Source organism: Ursus arctos, unplaced genomic scaffold, assembly GCF_023065955.2.
Source record: "Ursus arctos isolate Adak ecotype North America unplaced genomic scaffold, UrsArc2.0 scaffold_24, whole genome shotgun sequence".
NCBI classification, from domain to species: domain Eukaryota; kingdom Metazoa; phylum Chordata; class Mammalia; order Carnivora; family Ursidae; genus Ursus; species Ursus arctos.
Genome location: NW_026622919.1, coordinates 20,992,803 through 21,019,258, shown reverse-complemented (window position 1 = coordinate 21,019,258; position 26,456 = coordinate 20,992,803). Strand labels below are relative to the sequence as shown.

Sequence of the window (26,456 nt, the reverse complement as noted above, 5' to 3'; positions counted from 1 at the left end):
TTCCCTCATCTGTGAAATGAGGTGGATGAGATCAGGAGTGTATGAGATTTACCTTTTTCAAGGTTAATAAATGAGTCTTAGGCCCCACCTAAGAGATTCTGGTTCATTGGGTCGAAGATGGAGCTGCAAGCAAAGGTTGTCCATCAGGTTTCCTCAGACCCTCTGTTGAGGACCCCTGGAAAGATCTGTACCATCTCCTTCAACCCTAACACTCTAGATTCTTGAATGGTTGCCCTCTTCTCTGTCCCCAGTCTAGTCTTTTCCTAATTAGTAGACCAGGGTTTTTGGAATGTGTTTGAGCCACACTGATTGAAAATCTGAGCCTTCTTCTAGAGGGGACACGTAAAGTGGGAGCAGAGGCCATGAGATGCTGTCCCAACTCTATTGTAGAGCTAAATGAGGGTAACCTGGGCCAGAGGGGCATTATCTGGTCAGATCTCTCACTAACTGGTGACAGAAATACCCATTTTAGGTTAATGTCTACCGATCTGTGGATTCAGTTCAGTTGGTTTCCCATGGTGACAGTCTCTAAAATGACTGTTAACTGAAACAGAGCTGTATTTCCTTCTCCTCCCATGCAAACTGCTGGGCTCCTTTCCTGTTAAGTGCCTGATTTTTGGTGGAAAAATTTGAAGAACTAATTTGAAGACTCAATCCTTAATGTAAAGAGCCTCTGAGCATATCCTTTGTGCGTGCAAGGTCCATAGAAAGATGCTGTTGCTGGCCTCAGGAACCTTGGTTTAGTGGGCCAGGCAGGCCCTCATGGTCCATCAGAATTTGAGGGAGATAGCGGGGTGGGGGGTCAGAAGTGGTACAGAGTGTGTGGAAGCACAAGGAAGGGTGATATGACTTAATATTCTGTTCCTTTCCCAGATGATTTTGAGTCAAAGTATTCTTTCCATCCAGTAGAGGACTTTCCTGCTCCAGAAGAATATAAACACTTTCAGAGAATATATCCCAGCAAAACAAACCGAGGTGAGAAGAGTAGTCCATGAAAGTTTTTTCTATAATTCCATAGAAAGTAGAATTGGTATGTTTTTCTTAGATTAAAATTTGCTTCTTCTCATCTGCATTTTCTTAAGAAAACAAGGAAACAACAAAACCAATCCCTAAATTTTACAGGTTAGCTTAAAGAGCCTGTCTCTCGTATCAGGAATGTTTGGGTTATTCAGGGTTTGGTGGTTGACCTTATGTATGTGGTTTTCATTTTTATATTTTTCAGCTGCCCGTGGAGCCCCACCTCTGCCACCCATTCTCAGGTGAAGCCTGGCTTGGTCCTGTTCCTCAGGAAAAGGATGGACCCTCTCCTCTGCTCAGATGGTCCCTTCCATTCCCCTGAAACCTGCATGAGAGCTCCTGACGTGTTTCTACAGTGCAACCCACCTCTAGACACCAAGCGTCCTCCCCACTCACCTCCATCTATGCATCTCGTCTCTAGACTTGGTGATTGGACTCTTTATATTGACACTAGGGTCTCAAGCCCTGCATCCATCCCTCCTCTCGCAAGCCCTGCTAGCCAGATGAGGAAAAAGCTTCCATGTCTCCTGCTTTCCTCTTGGGGAAAGGTGCCTTGTTGTGGTGAATGAACTCATTGTTGGAGCAGGGTGGAGAATTGTACTCCTACTTTCTCCTACCCACTGTGGGGGAAGTGTGGCGGGTATATTATATTTCCTCATTTAGGAGGCTGGCATGGCCAGGACTTCTGGGGGTGGGCATTTTTAGTGAAACAGGAAAGGAATTTGCAGAGATGTGATCTGTTTTAAAGGTCAAGTTTGAAGAAAGGGCAAAGAAATGGGTCTGCTTTCTTTTTAGGGGTATTTTGGTTTTGCTCTCACCCCACCCCATGCAACCACCCAAGGGAAAAGTTGGCTATTATAAACACTAAATACTAATCAGTTGAACTAAACACCTAATAAAAAGAGAGGGAGAAATAAACTGGGGATCCTCTTAGAGCTAGTCAGTTTCTCTGCAGCAAAGGGACCAGGAGCCATTTGTGTCCTCTGGGACTCCCTGCCTATTTGCCTGTTTCCTCAGGGTGCTGAGGCTGAGGGCTGTTATTCCTCTCTGCACTGCCCATCCCCTCAAAAGAAAAGTCACTTTGATTCCTTATGGATTCACAAACTCCCAAAAACCTGCAGTGGGAGGTGGAAAGATAGGGCGTTGGCCTTGACACCACTTAAGTCTTTTCTGACTGGCCCTGAAGGCCTGCTCAAAGACTTTAGCCCCTGATGGGTGCCCAGGATGACGAGGGAAGGGTGAAGCACCTCGTGGAAGGGATCAACTCTGTGGGCTATGAAGGACTTTAAAGCCTGCTTGTTCCAAAGTTCACAGCCCGTCTGACTGAGCAGGTACTTCTCTTCCTGTCTCCATTACTCTTGCCTTTGCAAGACTGCAGGGGTTAACACAGCAGAATAGAGAAGGGTGAGGAAGCTTATGGGGACAGTCAAAGATTCCTCTGTGCCAGGAAGCACAAAAACTTTGGTGAGGTGTGCCTCAGTCCAGTTGGTCTTCCTTGGCAGCCAGCAATATGTTTCTTCGTCTTCCAGGTCCTAGTTCAAGGGCACAGAGGAAATAGAGGGTCCCAGTGTAGGTAGGAACTGAGCTTGGATGGTGGGATGGGACTTCACCATTCTCCAACAGCAGGATGAAGCTCCTGGGCTCTACACCTGGGATGGTTTGGTTTGCTACAACTCTTGCCAAGTGCAGGGACTGCTCAAAGCTTGGAGTGAGAGCAGGGAAGGAGCCAGGGCTGTTCCTTGAAATGGATAGGGAAAGTCAATTAAAAATTTTCACCAGGTACATCACAGGCTTAAATCGCCTTAGGGACCTCTTCAATCTGTTGTATCACAGACTAAGGATCTGTGCATGGTGCCCAGAGAAACCCAAGTCTTCCTGTGCCAGATGGGAGAGCTCTCAACTTGGGTTCTTTGTACAAGGTCTGCTATCCTTTGCCATCCCCTGGACTACATCGACTCTTGGGACAAACCATGATGAGGTCTGTCACCAAACCTTTTCTGATCATTCTCTTTATCATTTTTATTTTCAAATCTGTTAGCAGTTATCTCTCAGCAGTATCCCCAGCATTCTGAAGCCAGTAGTGCTGAGACAGGGCACGAGTGGAGGGAAAAAGAGAGAATACAAGAGTTAACCCTGCAGCAGAGTTCCAGGGGAGATGCTGACCAGTTACTGAACTTGGACTGTGAAGTCTTCCCATTTGTTTTTGAAATGGGAGTTGATGCCTTTTGTACAATATTATCAAAGTATATCCTTTTTTTTTTTTTTCCTTTACTCAAACATAGAGCATCAAAGTAAGTATCACAAGTAAAAGCCAAACCCCAGCTTTTCCCTGGGGCTGATATCTTCCTCCTCTGTGACCTGCTGCCCTTCATATTCCCCAGCATTTGGACTGTGTCACATGGGTATTGATTGTATTCTCATTTTCTTGGCCTCATGAAAAAAGGCCCGGGCCTAGATCTAATCAGAGGGATTTTCTTCTTGAGAGCATGTTGATGGCACAGTACCTATTTAAATGTCTTTGCCTTATACATTATTTGGTCCCTCTGTTAATAGATTTATTATCATGTATATTTACTATTGAAGAATGGGAATGTGATCCTTATAGTTATTGATCTATTTTGTATGTTGTAAAAAGCTTGTAATATAGATTTAAGGTGGGCTGACTTCAAGAGCACTAAAACTTCTCACCTTTTAAACTGCTCTTTTTATCTGCTTGTGGGAATGTTGTCTCTTCAGTGGAAGATTGGGTGGTCTCATGTTGAGACTCTTGCCCAGTCCCATTAACCTCCTTATTCCCTCCCAGAAGGAAGAGACATTGCCCAACTAAGCATCAGGAAGCTGTGTTATAAGCCCTTGTGTGGATTTGGTTTTATGATGTTTTTCTCTAGTGGGAAAAACTTAGTTGTTTCTTTCCACCCTTTCAGGGAAGCAGAGCAGTGGCTTCCAGGTTTTTAAATGAGCTAGATGCCCCCTTTTCCCCACTCTTCTTTGGTCACCAAACTTGGATCAAATCACTTTGATATTCCAGGTGTGGCTTTTCTGTTTTGGGGATTTCTTCCAGCTGCAGCACCCCATCATCCTCACATCCTGGGCTCCCAGAGTGAGGGTGCTTAGGGCTACCCCACCTGATGGATGTGAGGCTGCTTGTCTCCAGAAATGCATCCCAGCCCTCCCAACTGGCCAAGGCAAGGAGACTAGCCACTGGCCATTGCACTGGGGGCATCCCCTCACCCCACAGCTTCCCAACTTGAAATCCAGATTTACCTCCGGAGAGAGGTGAGAAAAATTGTAAATAGACTTGCTACAGAGCAACTCAGGGTTGGGTGTGTTTTAATTCTCCTGATCACTTGAAATAATCTGTAGGCCGAGTGCTTATGGGAGTGGGGGAAAAATGTGACTCCAGGGTCCTTTCCTTCTGCAAAGCTCTGGGGGTGGAGTATAGGGCATCTGAGGCCCTTTGATGGCACTACACTGAGCTGTCTGTCCTTCTGGAAACCCAACCTACAATCAACTGCAAATCCAATTCTTCACATTCCAGTTGTAGCCTTTCTTTCCCTATTGAATCTCAGTCCCTGGCAATGTGGCCAAGGTGGCTTTCTGTAAGCCGCCCTGATTTAGGGAATGGAAGGCATTACAACTCTGCCTTCAAGACTCCTCTCTTAAAAGCAAAATGAAACAAAACTACAGTCACCTTCAAAACACATGCAAAAAGAAGGATAACTGTTTAACTGAAGGAAGGATTTGGTTCCATTCAACTCCACGGTCATCGTGCCTTTACTTGTGTTAGATTTCTGTGCTTTCTTCTTCTCTCTCTTTGAAGCAATTAAAATCTTCCTTGATAACTCTTTCTTTCTATGCTTGTTTCTAACAACTTAGTGGGTTTCCTCTCTAATTGTCTTAAATCTCATTCCACTGGTGGCAGAGGGGCCAAGCCTTCTTTTCTCATGTCTAACCTTTGTCCTTTCCCATGGGGACCAGCATGGAAGTCCTAGTCAACACTGAATAAAAGACTAGAGTGACGTGTTCAGTGTGTGTGTGTGTGTGTGTCCATCTTTGCATGTGGATCAGTTTATTTTCTTTAAAAAAATAATTTATTGTATGATTTATTTTGGAGTTATATTCCAATTGCAGTGCTCCCTCTCCCAATAAGCAGTGATTCCCCCCTCCCCCCTCCCCCACCCCTCTACAATGTATAATCTGGTCTCAGGTTGGATTCTTTGGTACATTTCTTTCTTCTGGATGCTGTGCAGTTTAATTAAACCTTGCTTAAAAACAAAAAAACCTGAAAATTGTGTACTCTTGTCTGGAACACCACCTCCAGTGGTGGCATAGGGAGGGGAGAACATCTGTTGCTTCCGGTGAGTGTAGTGGTTTGACTCTAGAACCTCTAAGAAGGTAGCCACACTGACGGGCAGAAGCATCTGCAGCTTCCCAGGGGTCTTACCTCCTCCCTTCCTGCTGTGTTTTGAATATCACAGTTCTCATTAACCATGCCCACCTGGGTGACTCTGGTAGTTTTGGTCATCATTTATGTTTGCCACCTACCTTCCCAATGCCCATGATTTCAGGAGACCCAGGAGGCGCTCTGGCCTTGTGTCCTCTCCTTACATCTCTTAGGGTTCTTTCTACCTGTGTTGCATGGCAGATTGTCCCATTGAGGTATGGAAGAAAAGGTGGGGGCAGAGCAGACAGACTGTGTGTGTCTATTTTTACTGGGGGTGTTGGCTTTTATTCTTCCCTGCTTTTTGTGTTGCAATCTTGGCTGGCTTTCTTGAACTTTGACTTCGGGTGTGAAAACTGAACCAGACATTCTCTGCTTACTGTGGTCAGCTGACATAATCACCACTAAGACTTAATGAGCTCACCTTGCACTTTCATCACTAGGAAAGGTCTTGAAATTATTTCCCATACTGATTCATAATGGGTGTGTGTATGAATCACTTTCACATAATTTAGATATAAAAACCTATGAGAGGGAGGGGGAAAAAGGCCTCCTCTCATTTTCATCTATACTTGCCAGATTGGCTGAATCTCTGATTATTTGACCCATCATTGTTATTAATATGATTAATAAACTACCTATTTATTGATTTAATTGTCCTCCTGTGACTTTAAATAGCCCCCAAACGGAGCTTGCCTGAATGACCCTCAACTTCCTAAACCACAGGTTTCTCTGTCCTGTTGGGGTGGTATTGCTAGTCTGTGTGTGCATGCATGCGCACACACAAAAAGATACTGGACAGGTCCTTCCAGTGTGATTTGATTCCTTCCCTCATGATACTGTGTATCAGCAGGTGATAAGGACACTACTCTCATTACTGGGACACAGCTGTTTACTGTGAATGTTTCCGTTTTAAGTATTGCTGGCCTGGCCCAGCCACAAACTGTGACTTGCTGCAGGCGTGCTGCCTGTCTCTGACTTCCTATTACTCTCCAGACAGAGGTAAGAGAACTAAAATGTCAACCTCAGGATCCTAACCACCCCAGAGGATAACTACAGAGAAATGCTTCGCATCTGACCTTACTGGAGCCCAGTCTGGATCGCTTTTATGCATAATTGAATTCATTTTCCGCTCCTAGGTTTAGGGGTGTGAGATTTAAAGGACTAGATGCTATCCAGCCACAAAAAGTGTTCATGAAAAAGGTGGAAATTCATTTGGCAGGGATGTCCTTTTCGTTCCTGCAGCAAGCATTTATTGCATACTTTACTCTGTGCCAGGCACCCCAATATGAAGACGAATAGGACTGGCCTTTGCCTCCAAGGAGCTCGGAGTCTAGTAGAACACTTCAGGCAGCTACCAAGAGAAACCTATGTAGGTTATTAAAAGGCTTTATGGCAGTTAGCCAGGGAAGGCGGGTGGTGTGTGGCATTCCAGACAGAGGAAACAGCAAGGACAGAGGCCCAGAAGCAAGCAACAGTCTGGTGGCATGTGCAGCATGTTCATGTAGTATTGGAAAGGGAGAGATTCACATAGGTAACTTGGTAGAGACCTTTCAATCAGGACCTTCCGTGATTCTCCGCCTGCTTCCACAGTGGTCATTTAATATTGTAGGCTTCCCCTGGACCAGTGCTTTATAGGCTTCAGGATGAATACTAAGTACTCATTGCTTCCTGGGCTCCCTCTAGCCCACTGAAACCTAGGGCGGTTTTCACCACTATCCCTTAAACCTGCTGGACGCACGTTACCAGTCAAGTTAGTAAGGACAGTTTTTAGGTGTCCTGGTTATCAAAATACATGAACATTGAAGGTTGCTTCCTGGGGTCTGTTGTTCTATTAAGAGACCAGAAATGCCATCTGGTCGAAAACCTCCATTTTATGGAAACGCTTATCCCATTCACTGCCGCTAATGTCTGTTGTAGTTTTCAGCTCCTAGAGAGCCTTCCCAAGATGTGCTCCCTCACCGTCTCTTCCTATTTATTTATTTTTAAAGCTTTATTTAAGTGTACAGAAGGCTTTCTGTTTAGGACCTGCATTTAATACCTCCTCCTATGTTTAAGTGGTCAAGTGTTTGAGCTCCTGTCAGACTTCCTGAGTTCAAATGCCAGCTCTTCCACTTACTGGTTTTGTGACCTTGGGCAAATTTACTCAACCCCTCTATTTCAGTTTCCTCATTTGCAAAATGAAAATAATACCAACTTAATGCAGTGCTTGTGAGAATTAATAAGGTGGTATAGGTAAAATACTTGAGCTCAGTGCCTGGCATACATTGAACACTCAGTATTTGTTCTTATCTCCTGTATGAACTAACTACAATTAACTGGCGATTGTAATAGCATTGTTTTCCTGTTTCTCAGCTTATTATTCTGTTTCATTTGAAACTGAAGGATGAAAGATAAATGCTTGCCATCGCCTAGAGTTGGGTTTTGGCCTTCAAGGGAACCTGAGGCTTAGCTAGGTTATTAGCTTTGGAGGCTGGCCTGTAAATTACTGCTCTAATTTATATTTTTCATTAAAAGCTCAGCTTGCCTCTTCTTCTATAGCGGTTTTCCCTGGCCCTGAAACCCTAGTGTTTAGCCATAAAACAAGGTTTTAAAATTAAGAGGCCATAATTCTCTCAACTCCCCACAATGTGTGGATTAATGGAATTAATGATAAGGGGCACAGAATGTTATTTTTATTTTTAACAAAAGCAAAGACCTGGCCCTATTTCTTACCTTTGAAACACAAAGCAGGGAGATAGTGTGATGAAGTGTAGTGTATTTCTTTGTGTATGTGTAGAACTTGACAAAAAAACACTGGGTGTCAGGAAGTCTGGGTCCTAGGCTCTTCACTGCCACCAAGATGCTATGACCTCTAATTAGCCCTCCGCACGGTGGCTTTGTGCTTTGCAGGGTTGAACATTAGGTAAATAAGCTCCTGGTATTCTGCCTGGCACTCAGAACCGCCCCCCGAATGATAGGTGTTACATGGTAGCTCGCTGAAAATGTATCCCATTAGGGTAATGAAAATGGATACGTCTGGCCGCGAGAAGGCACAACCACACCTCTGAACCTCCCAGGAAGAAGGGCGTGGAAACAGAGTCGCGTGCAGCTAAGACTACATCTCCCGCTGCCTTTTGCGGCGATCCTGGTTCGTCCTACCCAGAATCGCGCCCTCTGCAACCTTGCGTCTCTCTGCGGAGGCCCCGGATGTAGAATCCCTCTCAGCTCGGTGGGCGTGGCTTCACGATGGCTCGGAGACCTGGGGCTCTCTTATTGGTTGTGGTCCTTCCAACTGGATTGGACGCGAGGGAGGGGGCGTTGGCCAAGGCGCGCGGGTCTCTAGCGACAGCCAATCAGAAGCCTGGTCTGCCTTTGGCGGGAGGCGGTAAAGCTGGGGCCTTGTAGATTTGGCGCGAGCGCGGCTGGGCTTTACTGCTGCTGGTGTGTAGTTTATTCGGGAGCTTGACCTGAAGAATCCCTGAAGCCGTGTGCGAGAGACGTGAGGAAGAGCCGGCACTGAGGTGACTCAGCCTTGTAAGGTGGAAAGCAGAGGATTGCCTGGGGAGGCCTAGGGTCTGGGAGGCAGCAGAGTTGGGAGAGGGGCTAAGGCGAGGGCCGCTGCCTCCCTTGAGGCCCAAGGTGAAGTGAGGGGAGACGAGCTCAGATCGCCGGAGGTCTGAGGTCCGGGTAAGGGAAGGAGTAGGCTGGCAGTCGTGCGTGGAATAAAGGGGCTGAATGTTGTAGGAGGGAGATGTTCCGGGGTGGGGTTGGGAGGGTGTGGGGTGGGGACCGAGTGCGGGCGGAGGGCAGACCGTAAATGTGGCAGGGTGCTGGGCTAAACTGGTGATAAAGGCACACCCCGTGCCTGGAGTGAGGGAATCAGAAGTCCTGTAGAAATCTATTAAGATAAACTTACTGCATCACTCGAGTGGTTAAGAACTTGAGCTCTGGAGCCAGAATGCCTGGTTTGCTATGACTTTGGGCCTCTGTGCCTCCGAGTCTTCTCATCTGTAAAATAAGGATAATAAGAGTGTGGACCTCTAGGGTAGTTGTAAAACTTAAATGAGTCGGTGCCTAAGGGGAGCCTGGCTGGCTCAGTCGGTAGAGGGTTCCCCTCATGATCTCGGGGTTGTGAGTTCGACTCCCACGTTGGGTGCAGAGATTCCTTTAAAAAAAAAAGAATAAAATAAAAGTAAAGTGCTTATAACAACAGCGTTACACATAGTAGGTAGACAATAAGTGTTATTATTGCTCAGATTTGGCTATGAAGCAGAATTGAGTGCTAAAATATTGTTAGAATTTACTTATGAAATGCTGATCATTGGTATAAATTCCATGTTAGCTATTTTTCCTTCACTCTTACATATTGACTGGCTGTCCTGTTCTCTTTTTTGTACCCAGCCGTGTTGCCATCATGCCTCGAACCCGATCCCAGTCACAGGTTACAATCAGTTTTCCAAAAAAGAAGCTGTCTCGGACATTGGACAAAGCTAAAAACTCCGGCGACACCAAACTAGAACTGACCAATGTCCAGGCCACCCCCTGTTCTTCCGTAAAAATTCTGCCTCTCAGCCCCAGAAAACGTCTGGGTAAGCTATCCGTTAAATAAGTACAACTTTTTGGTAGCTGTTGACCTCTCTTTCCTCAATAATAAGATGCCTAGTCCTTTGAAGCAGCTTCCTAATAAGTTCAGGTAAGACCACTTTGTCACTTTGGTTATTTTCAGAATGATTGCTGAGTTCATTTACTGAACTTCAGAGTTAAGCCACTTGTTGAGATCTCTTTCTGAACTGCTTCACAGTTCTGGTGTTCAATTCCTTAACTTTGAACTTAGTTCTGTCAGTGTTTTAAATGACTTTGCAGTTAGCTGTCTTGTATTTTGAAGCTTTCACCTCATTAGTGGTGAAATTAAGAGAAGCAGGTGATATTCTTGTTTTAGAACACTGGTTGGTAATCCTTTTTTGTTTTAGATCATTTGTTTTTGTTTTTAAAGATTTTACTTATTTATTTTTGCAAGAGAGAGCAACCACAAGCGGGGGTGAGGGGCAGAGCAGGGAGCCCAGTGGGGACTCAATCCCAGGACCCTGGGATCATGACCTGAGCTGAAGATAGACGCTTAACCGACTGTGCCATCCAGGAGCCGAGATCATTTGTTTTTAATGAAGGGTGATGTGGAGACATTTTTGGTTGTCACAACTGAGGGAGTGCTACTGGAATGGTGGATAAAAAGGCCAGGGATCCTGCTAAACATTTTACAATGCATGGGATGGCCCCCAACAAGAATTATTTGGTCCAACATCCCAATGGTGCCAAGATTGAGAAACCTTATTTTAGAACAATCTTAAGAATTTTCATCCCACCAAACCCCTTTGCTTTCTACCAAATAGTTGTAAGATTCAGTGGTGCCATCTGGTGGCCAATAATTGCTTCTAGATGAGAGGCATTCTGTTTTGGTGGTTTTGACTATAGAAGTTTGCCTCCTGGGGCGCCTGGGTGGCTCAGTCTTTAAGCGTCTGCCTTCGGCTCAGGGCGTGATCCTGGCGTTCTGGGATGGAGCCCCACATCAGGCTCCTCCGCTGCGAGCCTGCTTCTTCCTCTCCCACTCCTCCTGCTTGTGTTCCCTCTCTCGCTGGCTGTGTCTCTCTCTGTCAAATAAATAAACAAAATCTTAAAAAAAAAAAAAAAAGGAAAAGAAGAAGTTTGCCTCCTGGGGGACCTGGGTGGCTCAGTCAGTTAAGAGTCTGCCTTCAGCTCATGTCATGATCCCGGGGTCCTGGGATCAAGCCCCACATGGGGGGTCCCTGCTTAGCTGGGAGCCTGCTTCTGCCTCTGCCTCTCCCCGCCGATTGCGCTCTCTCTCTCTCAAATAAATAAAATCTTTAGAAAAGGAAAGAAAGAAAGAAAGAAAGAAAGAAAGAAAGAAAAGAAAGAAAGAAATTTGCCTCTTTCTGGGAATAGCAGAGATCTTTGCAAGTCCTTTTACTGTCCGCTACTATGAATGACCATGTTTTGATTTTAATATATTTCAGGTGATGACAATCTGTGCAACACTCCCCATTTACCACCCTGTTCTCCACCAAAGCAAGGCAAGAAAGAGAATGGCCCCCCTTGCTCACGTTCACCTAAGGGGCGCAGATTGGTATTCGACAATCAGCTGACAGTTAAGTCTCCTAGCAAAAGAGAACAAGCCAGAGCTCACCAAAACAAAATCCTTTCCTCAGTTCGTAAAGATCAAGAGATCACAACAAATTCTGAGCAGAGATGTCCACTGGAGAAAGAATCTGCATGTGTGAGACTGTTCAAGCAAGAAGGTTCGTTCTTACATGGCAACTGTTAATGCAGCCTTGTAAACAAGGCTGGTGACCCCAAATGAAACCCAGTGGATCTTCTCAGTCACCTCTGTTGTATCTAATTGTCCTTTCACATCTGACACAGGCACTTGCTACCAACAAGCAAAGCTGGTCCTGAATACAGCTGTCCCGGACCGGCTGCCTGCCAGGGAAAAGGAGATGAATGTCATCAGGAATTTCCTGAGGGAGCACATCTGTGGGAAAAAAGCTGGAAGTCTTTATCTTTCTGGTGCTCCTGGAACTGGAAAAACTGCCTGCTTAAGCCGAATTCTGCAAGACCTCAAGGTACACTGAGAGTCTGAAATATGGTGCTCTTGCTAAAATGACATTTGGTTATTAAGGGTTAAGAAAGGTAGACGTGCTTAGGGGATTGAAGTATCCCCTCAAATAAGATGTTTTTAGTTTCATTGTCTAAATCTTTCCAAATGAAAGTAGAGCTTATTCTCTTATATGCTGTTAACTCCTCAAAGACTAGGTTCCATCAAACCTTTATCTGAGGGGGAAATATCTTTCATGTTTGCATTTTTCTAGAAGGAACTGAAAGGCTTTAAAACTATCATGCTGAATTGCATGTCCTTGAGGAGTGCCCAGGCTGTATTCCCAGCTATTGCTCAGGAGATTTATCAGGAAGAAGTATCCAGGCCAGCTGGGAAGGACACGATGAAGAAACTGGAAAACCATATGACTGCAGAGAAGGGCCCCATGATGTAAGTACTGCTCTGCTGCATGTTCTGTGAAAATCTGCAAGGTCTGCTGCCCACAAACTCACATTCTAGTCTCTTGAATTTATCAGTTTGTACAAGAAATGAACATTTCCTGTATTTGCTGTACAAGAGGTAGTTACATATGCTTAAAGGGAAAGAGAAGAGGAAAAATACAACTTCTAATTTTAAATTGGAAAAAAAAATGCTCTTAAACTAATTGCTTGAAAAACCTGTATCTTACTTTTGTGTGATGGTGGGGCTATCATTGTAACAGGGACTGGAGAGAGGACAGACTAGGACCTTCAAACTGGTGTCAGCTGTAGGAATGTGACCTGGAGTCAGCCCAGATCTAACAGATGGGAGAGTTAGGAAGGTGAACATGGATACTAATTGTTTGTCTTTATACGTAGTGTGTTGGTGCTGGACGAGGTGGATCAGCTGGACAGCAAAGGGCAGGATGTATTGTACACACTGTTCGAGTGGCCATGGCTAAGCAATTCTCGATTGGTGCTGATTGGTTAGTGCTCAGTGGCTAATGTTACAGGATGGGTCTAAAGAATTCTTTTTGTAATCGCTTCATCTTATCACCTATTTTATCTTAAGCCAGCTTTCTGCTTCCTTATCAAAATGAAAAAATTACTATAAAATAATAGTTTTAATCTAAACTCAACTTTGTTAAGTCTAAATAAAAATGACATAATACTTCATTTCAGAGACAGTTGATTTTTGGAGTATCTGGTCCTGCTTATCAGTGAACAATTCTAAACCTAACTTGAAAAGAGCATTCTAAAATGACTATGTTCATCTAACCTAATAAGTGTTGGGGTGGGCGTGAGGTGGCAAGTGGAAGCAACAGTTAGAATGCTGGGTTATAACTGGAAATTGTATTCAGCTTTCAGGGGGTTTAATTTTCCTTTGAGATGACTTGACCGTGATGATTGGTAATATTTATCTCCTTCTCAGGTATTGCTAATACCTTGGATCTCACAGACAGAATTTTGCCGAGGCTTCAAGCTAGAGAAAAATGTAAGCCTCGGCTGTTGAACTTCCCACCTTATACCAAAAATCAGATAGCCGCTATCTTGCAGGATCGGCTTGATCTGGTAAGTGCCACCCATTGTACCGCATTATGTGTCCCTTGGATGGGGAAACCTAACAATCCTGAAATATTTTTGCTTAGAGGGGCACCCGGGTGGCTCAGTCAGTTGAGCATCTGACTCTTGATCTCAGCTCAGGTCTTGATCTTAGGGTTGTGAGTTCAAGCCTTCTGTTGGACTCCACACTGGGTGGGGAGCCTATTTAAATTTTTTTAAAGTTAATTTTTTTAAATATTTATTTATTTATTTATTTTGCTTAGATTGCTTTCCTCAGCAGGGAGTTCCTGTGGGCCATTGTGAGAACATTTTTATATGAATTTCCACCCAAAGCTCCATTTATTCAATACTTCAGTGTTGGAATAAAAAGAAGAGAGGAGGGGCACCTGGGTAGCTCAGTCAGTTAAACACCCCACTCGATTTCAGCTCAGGTCTTGATCGCAGAGGTGTTGAGTTCAAGCCCCACAGTGGGCTCCACGATGGGCAGGGAGCCTACTTTTGAAAGGGGAGGTGTGGTGCCTAGGTGGCTCAGTTGATTAAGCCTTTGACTCTTGATTTCGGTTCAGGTCACCATCTCAGGGTCGTGAGATCCAGCCCCCTATGGGGCTCTGCATCAGGCTTCAGGCTCAATGTGGAGTCTGCTTGTCCCTCTCCCTCTGCTCCTGTCTGGCACCCCACTTTGGTACATGGGAGCGCTCAAATAAATTTTTTTTTTTTTGAAGAGAGGAATCACTCAATACTCCCCCCACCCTTTTTAAGTTTATTTGTTTTTAGTAATCTCTACACCAAACGTGGGGTTCAAGCTCACAACCCCAAGATCAAGAGTCACATCGTCTTCTGACTGCACCAGCCAGGTGCCCCTCAATACTTTCATAATGGCCTGTAACAATAGGGCCCGTTTCTTTGGAAAATGACCAAATAGATTTCAGTTTAGTTTTGCTAATTTCTGTTTGCTTTTTTTTCCCATTCGTGAGCCTCTACCACATGCCTACAAAATGTTTAAATGTGTGAAATTTCCATTTATTTGTGAGCAGAAAAGGCATCTCTTGGACCTAAAGGGTGACCGGTCAAGTTTAGACTTGAAATGTGAAAATATTTATGTCTGGGACCTAAATTACAGAGAGGGAGAACCTTATAGTTCATGCTGTCATCTCATATGTCTTTCCAAAGGTATCTAGAGCTCAGGTTCTGGACAATGCTGCAATTCAGTTCTGTGCCCGAAAAGTCTCTGCTCTTTCAGGAGATGTTCGGAAAGCGCTAGATGTTTGCAGGTGAGTTATGGCACTGTTGGCTGCTTTTATTAAAAAAAGAAATGCTGTTAATTGTCTCGTGTAACTCAAGTGAATGTGGCTTAAGAGGCCGCATTCTGCCACTTTTTACACTCAGAAAGGAGGACTTGTTTCTCAGTGGGGAGCTCTGCATTTCCACCGTGTTAATGTCTGAAACATTATCAGTCCATTACCTACAGAGGGAGAAACAAATGAGATGTTGCTGGCACTCCCTGTGGTGATTATAGATTGGTTAATTACATTTGTATTAAAAAAGACTCCAGTTTACTTTTCCATTAGCTGGTCTCAAGCAGGTTTATTTATGGACCTGAACCATCTTTGCCTTTAGACTTTTTTTCCTTCCTTTGCTTTTGTGAGCACCCCTTCCTCCGGTTGGTGGTCCCCCACACTTGTACTCCAGACCTCTCTCTCCCTTCCCATCCTCTGCCCCTCCTGCTGGGGAAAGCCTCTGTGTTGACTGATGAAATTCCTTCCTTCCCAGTAGGGACACTGGGTCCATTAAAATGATACTTGCTGTGCTGGCCCGCTGGTCCAACCTCCCCCTACTGCCATGCAAAAGATCCAGGTCTGGCTTATGGCTTCCTGTGGGCAAAGTGCTTTGGAGACAGCAGTGGAGAGTAAGCTCTTCCTATTGCTAGATGGCATGATCCTGGATTTGAAAGTTTCCCCTAGTCAGCAAACTACTTGAGTAAAGACTGCAGCTATGAGCAATAGTCATGTAGGCTGGTGTGGTTTAGCCTACGCATATCATATGAATATAGAACTGAGGACTCCCCTTTTAGGTCCAGTGTGTATGGGTGGTACTGGCTCTCTGTAGGCAGTCACCCACCCACATAGCCTCTCTCCTATCCATGATATTTTTTCCTCCTTCAAAATGTTATTATTGGCTTAATGTATGATGACCTACTTGGCATCTATTAAGAGGAAACCATATAGTGTTGAAAGTCTCTCCGATTCCCTGGTCCATGAATTATTTCAAGGCAACTAAGTCCCCTTTAGCTGAGACATAAACCAGTTTTGTTTGGGGGCTTTAAAATTATAAAACATGTGTCTGTTTTTGAACTTGGTGGTTTGATGTGGTGTTTGGTTTGGCTCAGCCTAAATTAATTTTAGAAATATTTTTTTTATAGGAGAGCTATTGAAATTGTAGAGTCCGATGTCAAAAGCCAGACTGTCCTCAAACCGCTGTCTGAATGTAAGTAGTTTATCTCTTTCCCATCTTCCTTTATAATTGGAAGCTTAACTTTTCTGAGGAAAGAGGTAGAAAGATGAAATGACCATAGTTAAATCCATGCTTACCCTTTTCTGTATGTCTGTGTTTTTTGTCAATTTCATCTATTTTACTTCAATCTGGCCTGTCTGTACTATAGTCCTTGCATTGCTAGATACACATTCCCCGGGGTGTTACATAAAAGGCTGGATCATAGTAAGTTTTCTTTCTAAGCTCTAGAAATGAACATTGTGGACGGTAAGGCTTGATCAGCTTCTCTCTGGGTTCTTCTGTTGAGTTCACTTTAGGTTTTTTTTTTTATTTTTTTTATTTTTTTTATTTATTTATTCGACAGAGATAGAGAGAACCAGCGAGAGAGGGAACACAAGCAGGGGGAGTGGGAGAGGAAGAAGCAGGCTCATAGCAGAGGAGCCTGATACGGGGCTCGATCCCAGAACACCGGGATCACGCCCTGAGCCGAAGGCAGACGCTTAACCACTGTGCCACCCAGGCGCCCCCACTTTAGGTCTTGATGTAGGTGAGAGGAAAGTAAATAAGAGTCGGACAGTGAGAGAATCCAGTTCAACTTGGGATATCTCAAGCCTTCAGACAAGTCTGGGAGGGTGGAGGTACAAAGATGATATTGCTACAGTAGGCTGTTATAAAAATGACAAAATTATTTTCCTTTCCGTTAGCCTTGTTCTCTTAGTCATGGCAGATGTAAAATGGCCATGAACTACATATCTTGTCAGTATTTAATATCCAGTGTTAATCTTTAGAAACAGGACAGTCTGATTTGATTGTTTCTTTCCTCTTTCACTCCACTGGTTGAGAGTTATCAAAATTGTTTCTAGCACTGTAGTTCCACAGAAAACATTTTCTTTCTTCCTTTCTTCTCTTCTTTTCTTTTCTTTTTTCTTTTCTTTCTTCCTTTCTTTCTTATCAGTTTGTTGAAAGAAAATTAATAAAAATATTACACAAGTAGCCAAACTGAGTGCTTAGGCTAATGGTAGGTAATATATACCAGTGCATGGATTAGATACTGGTTTCTCTTTAACTTTTCAAATTATTCCTTTTTCTCCTACCAATGACATTTTAGGCTTGTCAGTGCCCCTGTGAGCACCACTGGCACACACATAGCTAAAGGAGGTTGTAAGTTTCTGGCATAAATTATTAGACTAACCTAATTCCTATCTTTCGACCTCTGGTATGTGTGACTGGCTTTTGATGGTTCTAGAAAGCTATATGGAGGCTGACTTCAACTAAATGTAAGAAGGCACTTTTTTTTTTTTTTTTTTTTAAGAGAAGGGGAGAGAGGGAATCCACAAGCGGGGAAGGGCAGAGTAAGAGAGAGAATCTTAAGCAGACTCCACACTGCAGGGCTCGATCTCACGACCCTGAGCCAAGATCCAGAGTCAACACTTAACTGACTGAGCCACCCAGGCACCCCAGGACGGCTTCTTTGACACATAGGTGGGTTCCCTAGCTTTGAAGATATTCAAACAAAAGCTGGATAGATGATCACTAGTTGGGATTGTTTTGGGTAGGGAGCAAGAAGAGACCTCTAAATTCCTTTCAACTTGAAGGTTCTGCTACTTGATCAGTGATCTCTAGTTTTTCCACTACTTTTAGTTATTTGCAACATCCCAGTTATGGTAATGAAATAGAAGCAGATTGCTCTGGGGCAACTGCACGTAGTCTGAGGAAGTAGTTTAGGCAAAGGTTGTTACAGAGCAAATCCCTTCTCTGTCTTGCAATTCATGCATCTTCAAACAATGAGGCCATAGTCCTAGGCATCTTGTTGGCAGTTCCCCAACCTCCGGCCTCTGAGATGGTGCTATCTGCTAAGATATCCAATGACATTTTCTCAAGTGTTGCTCTGTCGTGGATCGTCTTAGGCAAGTGAACCAAACCTCAAAGGTCATTTGGGGAAGCTATCTAGAGGACTTATGTAGGATTCACTTTACTATCCACAGTTAGCCACTCATTTGAAACTATTAGGTAATTCTTACAACTTTTTTTCCTTTCTTAATTACCAGGCACAATCATCTTCGCTTCAGGGTTCTGTACTTTTTCATCTTCAAGATATTGGGAATTTCCAAGGCGGAATACTGTAGTCCTCTGTCTCGTCCTTATTCTTTCATGAGATGGATTCTGTCTCTCTGACATGAAATTGCGTTCTGCAGGACAAAATAGCCTACATTCTACGCAGAAAAAACAGATAACCCTATTTTCCAAGTCATCATCTTTCTGAAGATAGCACTGTCTCTCATCCTTTGACTTCTGGTTACAGAGTTGGAACCTCTGCTTTGCCACCACATGACTGCACTTGAATTTTCTTCCCCCAAAACTTAGTATCATCTGTCTCAGTACACACAATATTTTAAAAATCTAATGAAGCCTGATTTATTTACTTTTTAGGCAGGTCACCCTCTGAGTCACTGGTTCCCAAGCGGGTTGGTCTTATTCACATATCTCAAGTTATCTCAGAAGTTGATGGTAACAGAATGACTTTGAGCAAAGAAGGAGCACAAGATTCCTTCCCTCTTCAGCAGAAGATCTTGGTCTGCTCTTTGCTGCTCTTGACCCGGCAGCTGAAAATCAAAGAGGTCACTCTGGGGAAGGTGAGTTGAGAATCTCAGCAGATGGAACTGGGGTAGAGATGAGTATGCTTTGCAGAGCAGATGTTGTCCAAAGGGCCTATCATGCTCCAACTGATAGGAATTAAAAGTGGGTTTTTGAAAGGAAGAATAAATACTGGTCCCATAAAAAAGGCAACTGATTTTATTTCCCTTGGGTTGTGGTTGAGAATTTCCCATTCATCTCCTCCCCTTCATTTCTACCTTTTCCTATGAAACATGTAAAGCTCCTCTCCTGCCTGACGGGAGAGGTTTTGGCAGTATCTACAGAATGCCTGTTCAAGGATTTTATGGAAAAGAGGGAAAAATTGCAGTATTCAGATAACTTTTATAAATGCAAATTCACATTTTTTAAAAAGACTGTAAGACTACAAGAGATAGAACTTTTAAACAACTTTTGTGTTCTCCCTTGTTTCTCCCAGTTATACGAAGCCTATAGTAACGTCTGTCGCAAACAACAGGTGGCAGCGGTGGACCAGTCAGAGTGTTTGTCACTTTCAGGGCTCTTGGAGGCCAGGGGCATTTTAGGATTAAAGAAAAACAAGGAAACCCGCTTCACAAAGGTACAACTAACTGCTTCTTTGTGACAATGCTTTTAATTGCCCTGTTTTGGAGAGCTTATCTTTTTTTGCTAAAGTAAAGATTGTAAGTATGACCACAGTTAGGTAAACAATTTGTTTTTTGTTAGGTGGAGTTTAGGATCTGTGAGGATGGGACTGTGGTATGAATGAGATATTTTCTGCAGGCCATTGAAAAAGCAGCGTTTAACTTGCTTGCCTCTTGGGACAGAAGTTCAACATGGTAGAAGTTCATGTAATAAAAGCTTGGCTTTTGTGAATTCTCCACCATGAAAAGTCCGTTTCTCTTCTTTCCAGGTGTCTTTGAAGATTGAAGAGAAGGAAGTAGAGCATGCTCTTAAAGACAAAGCTTTAATTGGAAATATCTTAGCTACTGGATTGCCTTAACTTCTTTTCTCTTAGGCTAATATGCTACCCGCAAGTGTCCAGCTGGCGTTTTGAGAGCTCCGGAGTCTTCATTTTAGTACTTTATCCATTCAGGTCTGAAAACAAATATGACCTTTTTTTTTTTTTTTTTTTTAATTTTATTTTATCTTACATAATCTCTACACCCAACATGGGGCTTGAACAGAAGTTGCATGCTCTTCTGACTGAGCCAGCCAGGTGCCCCTAAAGATGGCCTTTTGTAATGTGAAACGGATATATTTTAATCTATAGATTCATGAATATTAACACTGAATGATAATTTGGGGTCTTATTTTTATGCATTAAAAATCACCAAGTAGACTCTTTTTAATTATATTCACTACTTCCACCTCTTGTGTGTCTCTAACCAGTATGCTTACATTATAGTACACAGGATTTATGTGGTGGAATGTGTCTGTATTTACCTCTTAGTCTCTTCAAGCATTGATGTATCTTAAAGAACTTTGGGGCTAGAGTAAGAAGAATGAAAAAGGACATTCCAGGAAAATAAGCAAGTCTACATGGAGATCTGGGGGACATTTTGATCAAAGAATTTCTTTTTGGAGTATACTGTGTTCGCGTTGCACATACTTCCACATTGTGACATTTTAAAGACTCATTGAGTTTCTGGGGCACTCCCAAGGTTGCGGGGGTGGTAGAAAGAATGTAACTGTACAGATTGTGAATATATTTATTTCCAAGTTGCATTCTTTGTCTTTTTAAGCACGTACATTTCAAGAGAGCTCAGACTTTCAGCAAACAATGTGAAAATTTCTCCCCAAACTGTCGCACAGTCTTAGCCGCCCTCAGATGAAGCCACTTGTTTCCAGATGCCTTCATTTGGGGTTGGATTTTCATCTAAACCTCAGATTTTTCCAGTCTTATTAGATAAATTAATCCATATGGCTACTCAAGTCTCCCCTTTTCTGGGTTTGGTTTCCAGTGGCATTCAATAGTAATTTGTGGCGGGGACACCAGAGGGCACCATGATAACACTGACGGCCTTGAAAATGCAGGCAGTGGGGCTGGGGTAGTTTTGAGGGAAGGGAGAGAAAAATTAAGTTTGATCCTTTGGGAAGATTGCTCTACTTTTATAACTCAAGCAGATGCTTGGAATGCAAACCATGTGTGATAGGAAGGGTCCGAGACCAGTGACCAAGTCTGTGCTGCTCCCTGAGCTCTTTGGCCTCTCTGACATGACTTGAGTTTAGGAACCTGATATTGTACAAATGATCTGTTGGCCACTGTTTCATTCATGCTGCCCACTGTATCCTTGCAATGTGATCTGGGCCGCAGCAGATGGTATGGGATAGCAGGACACGCAGAGGGAGCCCTCTGAAATGAACACCACCGGCCAGCGGGTGTGGTAGAGCAGAGTCTGCAGTGGCGGCTGAGTCTGAATCGGAATGTCGTTCTCGCCTTCTCACCCTGACTAGAGCGCTCACTCCCTCGGAGGGTCACTTGTGAGTGGAAAACACAGTTCCATACCTAGAAGCCCGAGAGTGTCTGGGGCTACAAGGGTTAACAAGCATAATTGCAAAGATTGTCCGAAGGCTGATGGAAAGCAGAGACTGAATGGGATTGAGAACAGATGCGGGGCTTGATTTAAATTACATTTTATTGGATGCTGCAGCCTTAAGAGACGTGACTGCTTTACAGTTTGTTTCCACACTGTGGGCAGCTGCTGTCTGTTCTGTGTCCACAGTAGGATCCTGCCCAGAAAGGAGCGGCCTCCCCACCTCGTTGTGTTTGAGGCTTGGCGCCTTCCTCTTAACTTAGGGCTTGAGTCAGGAACATGGCTTGACTCGCAGTGGGGCTGCTATGTATCCTCCATGGCTCGGAGCCAAGATCGCATTTGCAGATTCAAAAGGGCCAAATTTCTTTCCCCTCTACCTCTTTTCTCTCCCTTTCCCCTGGTATTTGGAAATAGGGTTTTCTCTGTACTGGGTGGTTAGTTTCCTTTCCCTCAGTTCTCCCCCCACTGTCAATTTCTAGGTCATTGCTGCTCTTAAGACTTCAGCAATTGGAACAGGGTTGGTTCTGTCAATGATGCGTGAAGCAGACTTAGAGTCCCTGCTTGGCTTCTGCTGCCCTTGTGGGAGCAAAAGCTGATGTATGTTTGTCAGTAGAGTCTTAAGTGTAATTCAGACAGCCGGGGCGCAGACCGAGAAGAGGAAGAAAAGTCCTTTCCTTGCTGGCTTTTCCCACTGAAGCTGAGAGCTATGGGAAGGTAGTGGGATTTTTAGAGGGCTGGGCTGGGCTTGTGGTTACTAGTTTCTGCCAGGATCGTAGCCTGTTTCACATGGAGTAGAGGCGAAGATGCTGACCCACATTCTTCCTCGTGAAGGTGGTAGGCTGTGTGTCTATATCCTGATTTATATTTCTTCAAAGAAGCAGATGAAGCTTCCATAGAGTGTTAGTGGGTATTGCCATGGAAAGAACATAGACACAATAAAATTGGTGTGAGTTTCAACCCCAGAGCTGCCACTGACATTTCTGGCTCAGCGAAGACTTGCCTGTGGCTAGATAACTAACTGGCAAGATGTGTGAGGTCCAGGCTTCCCAGAGATCGAAAATGTTGGCAGAGCCCTATTTGCTACCCACCCCCCCACCTCCGTTCCTTTACTCCCTGCCTTTATTAAGTGCCCTTTTAAGATCTACCAGTGAGACCTGGAAGGGAGGATCTGTAAGGGATATATCTTGGGGATTTTCAAAAATATCTATTGAGACATGTCGCCTTGACTACCAAGGGAAACCAAAAGAAAGAGCCAAGTTTGAGATGTTACTTACGTTTGTGTGTGTCCGCAGCACTCAGGACAGGGTCCGGGACCTGGTAGGTATTCAGTAAACGATTGTTGAATGAACCGAGAAAGGTGCCGCCTTTCCCTCCATCTCCGGGCCGTTCTCATGGGGAGCTACACGTTGCTGGTGTTTCTGCACGGAGGTGGAGCGGGCCCCTGCAAAGGAAGGGTGCTCCATCTTACAAGATGTGTCTTGACACATTGTGGAGCGTTTATTGGCCTCGCAAACGCGTACCCATCGCTCCCTCTGATGTAGTGGCATTTTGCTTGAGGCAACTTCCGTGTTGCTCCCAGGAAGCCTCGGGTTTGGGGAGAGAGTCCTAGTCCTGCCTATGGGCTGGAAAGATGGGGGCCTGTCTGGAGGTTCCTGTGTTCTTAGGGACCGGCCAGAAGCTGTGCCTCTAGTTGGTAAGGGATCGGATCGGGGAGGAGCACACCTTTAGTGTCCCACTTTTTAACTCTTGAGCAAAGTTGTGATCTCGGGTTCCTCCTGAAAATGTAAGGGGCCCTCTAATACATCCTCTTGTAAAGCTGCAGACAGTGCAGGTCTCCCTCTTCTCAGAAGTGCATTCTGTAGGGGGAGAAGGTGTGCCCTCTGGCCTCCCTTGATTTTCAACCCCAGCCCCAAGGCACTGGCAGTAGAAGCTAATTGGGTGCAAGGGGCCTGGGTAGAGGCTGTCTGAAGACTGGCGAAAGGAGAGAGCCAGCTCCTTTTTAAAAAAGCTCTAATTGAGTTCTGAATCAGCCTCCCTCTCTTTGATCCCTCCTCTGTTTCCCACACTGCCTGAAAGAGCTAGATCAGCACTTTATAACAAGGGTGCGCCTGCTGCCCACACCGCCCCCCTCTCCCGACGCTCTCCGCTGCCGCCATCCACTGCTTGTCTCCTTCAGTTAAGATAATGAAGATGCTGAGAGATAAAATGTGTATTTAATAAGGGTGGGGGTAGGGAGGCGGAAAGGGGCAGCCAGGGCCTTCCCTAGTTTGGGGCCTAGCCAAGACTCAAGCTGAAAGCAAAGCTGGAGTAAGACTTGGCCCCAGGGTGTGGGGGTTTCTGGGCCTCAATCCAGCTGACTTCACTGCCTGCTGTTTGCCCTAAATTCCCCCACCTCCACCCTCTCACCCCCACACTCCTTTCTTTCCTCTCTCCTTGCTCCTAATGGGGAAAGGGAATCTTGCTTCTACTTTATTTTCAGCTGGTAACTTGGCCTTTGGTGCGGTGCCCCCCCACCCCCAAGTCAGCTACAAGGTCGGACTAGGGCAGCCCCCTCTAGCCTAGGCCTGTAGAAGCCATGGGTTCGCGGTGGGGGGTGAGAAAAAGCTAGAGTTAATGAAGACCAGCTGCTAGTCTGGGTTCCGCCTGCAGTTAGCTGGAGGCCAGCCTTTGGTGGTGGTTGGAGGTAGTGGGGTGCATGACCTCCATCCCTGGGCACCAGGATATCCTGTGGCAGCTGAGGCTTGTGCTCCTCTCTGAGCTCGGTTTTATCCTTAGCTTGTAAGAGAGTAGTCTGTTTCCCTGTTGCCCTATTCCCCTCTCCAAGTAACACTCGGCCCTTATTGGGCTTTATAACTGTAGTGGCGGCCCAGCTGAGATCTGAGGATCTCCAAGTTCTTTTGTAAACACTCATTAACTGCCTGGGAAGAACCGAGTCCTGGTTAACAGCTGGGAGGGAACTGAGGCACGTTAGGGAGAAAGGCTTGACCTGAGCTCACCCCATGGACTCCACCCTGGGGCCTCCATCCTTCTTGTCTAGCTCCTTTCCTCAGTTCTTCCTGAAAGTCAGAGAAAGAGGTGGATCCCACTTCTGCCCTCTCCCCTTCTAGGAAGAGGCCATGCTTTCTCCCTGCCCTCGAATCATCCCTGATTTCCCCTGGCCCTTCACCCCATGACACTTGCCCTCCTCTGCCACTGCGGGAGATCTGTGCAACTCTCCTTGCAAAATATTCTCACTCCGGCCCTCTGCGGACCTCCCATCCACCTTTTCCCGCCCACCAGGCCCAAACCCCAGTGCCTCCTTTTGAGCTACCGAGAAGATCGCCGGTCTTAAACTGGGTCTGTAACCTTGATGTGGATCTAATTGTGCAAAGAGGCCCCTCCGCCCCCTATATTTATCCCAAATGGTACCTGGGAAAATATTCTGTCTCTTCACCGTCCATATTCATTCTGGTAAAGTTTCAGGATCCTATTCAGGGCTGGGTAGTGGCACTAGGTCACTAGTTGACCCCTAAGTTCTGCATCTCGTTCTTCCACTGGTGATGGGTATAACCAAAGTCCCCCAGCTCCACCTGCTCACACTCTCACCTATATGCGCATGTCTGCCCCCTTCAACGCACTCCCAGGTCCACACACTCCCGCCAGGGTATGAATCTCTACCAGTTTCCAACTGCCATCCATGTCTCACTGCCCTGTTACTTGTGGGGGCTGAGGCGGTGGGAATCACCCCCCTCCTCCCCTGGGTGGCCTCCTAGGTATTTAGGAATAGTGGGGAGGGATCTGGAGACTGTGATAGGTCTATGAGGGGGAGGATAGGAGTGAGCACCTGTCCAAAATGAATGCCTCTATCCCCAAATTCTCAATGGCTAGGCGGCTTAGCAGGAGTGATAAGGAAGGAAATCTTAACCCCTATCTTCAGTACCAAAGCCCAAATCATCTGCTGGGCTGGGGACGGGCAGGGGCAGGAAGAAATGTCTTTTTCCTCCTGTCAAATATTATCCTATCCTCTGCTAAAGTCATCCCTGTGCTGTGTATTTGAGACTGAGGGCTGTTCCGGTCCCCAGCCCATGACTCAGATCGCCGGCTTTCTCCCAGTGAGTTCCTTCTGCCCCATCAGTCAGCTCTGCACCCGCTGACCCAGTCAGGGCTGGTGGAAGAGGGCGGGGAGAGCCTAGTGTTTGGAGAGTGGGCTTTAGGACCCAACGGGAACCCGTGCCTCTTGCAGCAGCCTAACCCAGAAGCAGGGGGGAATCCTGAATCGAGCTGAGAGGGCTTCCCCGGTTCTCCAGGGAACCCCATCGCCCCCCTGCCAGCACGCACCTGAACAGGTAGGACCGCGCACACCCCTTCCCAATTCCCCCTCGGCCGCCTTCCGCCGGGCGTCCCCGCTGCTGATCTGGTCGTTTCCCTCTCGCCAGTTCAGGCTTTCCCCATCCCTCCTCCCCCACTGCTCACTGTGGTCCTGGGAGGTGGGGGCCTGGGAACAGTGGGGTGTCTGAGAGCTCGGAGCCCCCGCGCCCAGCAGCGCCCTTCCTGCACTCGCCCCAGGCACTGCCCGATCTCAGGCTAAGAATGGAAAGTGGGGGGAAGGTCTGCCCAGGCCCCACGCCCTTGCACCCTCCTTTGCAGTATTGCTTAATGCCCCTTCCCCCACCTCACCTCGACCGGAGAATTGGCAGTGCCGGGGCGATCGCGGAGGGAGCCGGAGAGGGACCTGAGCTCCCCGGAGGATTTCTCTCTTGCTTCCTCCTGGCCTCCCAGCCCCAAGAGCTCGGGACTTCGGTACCCACCCACCCCACCCCCAGCTCCCTACTCACCTTGGAGGGGAACTAATGCCCCTTTCTAGGCGCCTCTCACACTTGGGTGGCTAAAGGCTTTGCTGGAGGGTAGTGGAGGTTGGGAGTGGTTTTGGGTGACCTGTTCCTCTAGGGAAAGTTCTTTCAGCTTAGAGCCCCCATCCCTGCCAACACCTCAGCACCTATTGCAAAGACACCCCCCCCCCGCCGCCCTGTGTGTGTGTGTGTGTGTGTGTGTGTGTGTGTGTGTGTAGACCATGTGGGTTTAAGATCTATAAGCTTTGGATAAAGGTGGCTGTGTGCATTGAAGGGGAGAGGTCCCAGAGTGTGGCCCAGGCCAGAGTAGGCTCAGCCCAGATGGCTGGGGAAGGGGGTGTGGACGAGATCAGGGAGGCCACCCAGCCATGCCAGCTCCCTGGGTTTCTTGGCTTTCAGAGC

The 26,456-nt window shown here is 45.8% G+C and overlaps 3 protein-coding genes and 1 long non-coding RNA gene across 9 annotated transcripts in view; 3 read left to right on the top strand and 1 right to left on the bottom strand.

Moving 5' to 3' along the window:
• The window catches only part of WIPF2 (WAS/WASL interacting protein family member 2), a 44,287-nt gene extending 38,180 nt beyond the window's left edge, over positions 1-6,107 (top strand). For both annotated transcript variants that reach the window (XM_026512902.4, XM_057317836.1), the window contains exons 7-8: positions 874-975; positions 1,223-6,107. In XM_026512902.4, the coding sequence (XP_026368687.1) occupies positions 874-975; positions 1,223-1,263 (143 nt within the window). In that variant the 3' untranslated portion in view covers positions 1,264-6,107. The remainder of the gene's footprint in view (positions 1-873; positions 976-1,222) is intronic.
• On the bottom strand, positions 5,086-25,794 carry LOC113265494 (uncharacterized). Of its 3 annotated transcripts, none has more exons than XR_003320032.4 (4): positions 25,543-25,794; positions 22,500-22,666; positions 9,357-9,448; positions 5,086-9,015 (listed from the first exon to the last, which is right to left on the bottom strand). It is a non-coding gene; the product is annotated as an uncharacterized LOC113265494 (long non-coding RNA). The 3 variants fall into 3 exon arrangements; XR_003320031.4 differs by having other exon boundaries at positions 5,086-8,971; positions 25,543-25,793; XR_008961199.1 differs by lacking the exon at positions 25,543-25,794 and adding an exon at positions 22,746-23,408 and having other exon boundaries at positions 5,086-8,971.
• Positions 8,815-19,797, top strand: CDC6 (cell division cycle 6). Of its 3 annotated transcripts, none has more exons than XM_026512894.4 (12): positions 8,815-8,961; positions 9,842-10,029; positions 11,470-11,751; positions 11,876-12,075; positions 12,322-12,497; positions 12,905-13,011; positions 13,458-13,597; positions 14,759-14,859; positions 16,008-16,072; positions 18,509-18,711; positions 19,149-19,289; positions 19,602-19,797. In XM_026512894.4, the coding sequence occupies exons 2-12, from the start codon at positions 9,855-9,857 to the stop codon at positions 19,689-19,691; spliced, it is 1,680 nt and encodes a 559-aa protein (XP_026368679.1). In that variant the 5' UTR covers positions 8,815-8,961; positions 9,842-9,854; the 3' UTR covers positions 19,692-19,797. The 3 variants fall into 3 exon arrangements, with proteins under 3 accessions (XP_026368679.1, XP_057173816.1, XP_057173817.1); XM_057317833.1 differs by having other exon boundaries at positions 8,815-8,974; XM_057317834.1 differs by having other exon boundaries at positions 8,815-8,979.
• The window catches only part of RARA (retinoic acid receptor alpha), a 44,088-nt gene continuing 42,989 nt past the window's right edge, over positions 25,358-26,456 (top strand). The window contains exon 1 of the mRNA XM_026512897.4: positions 25,358-25,550. The gene's annotated coding sequence lies outside the window, so the exon portion shown is untranslated. The remainder of the gene's footprint in view (positions 25,551-26,456) is intronic.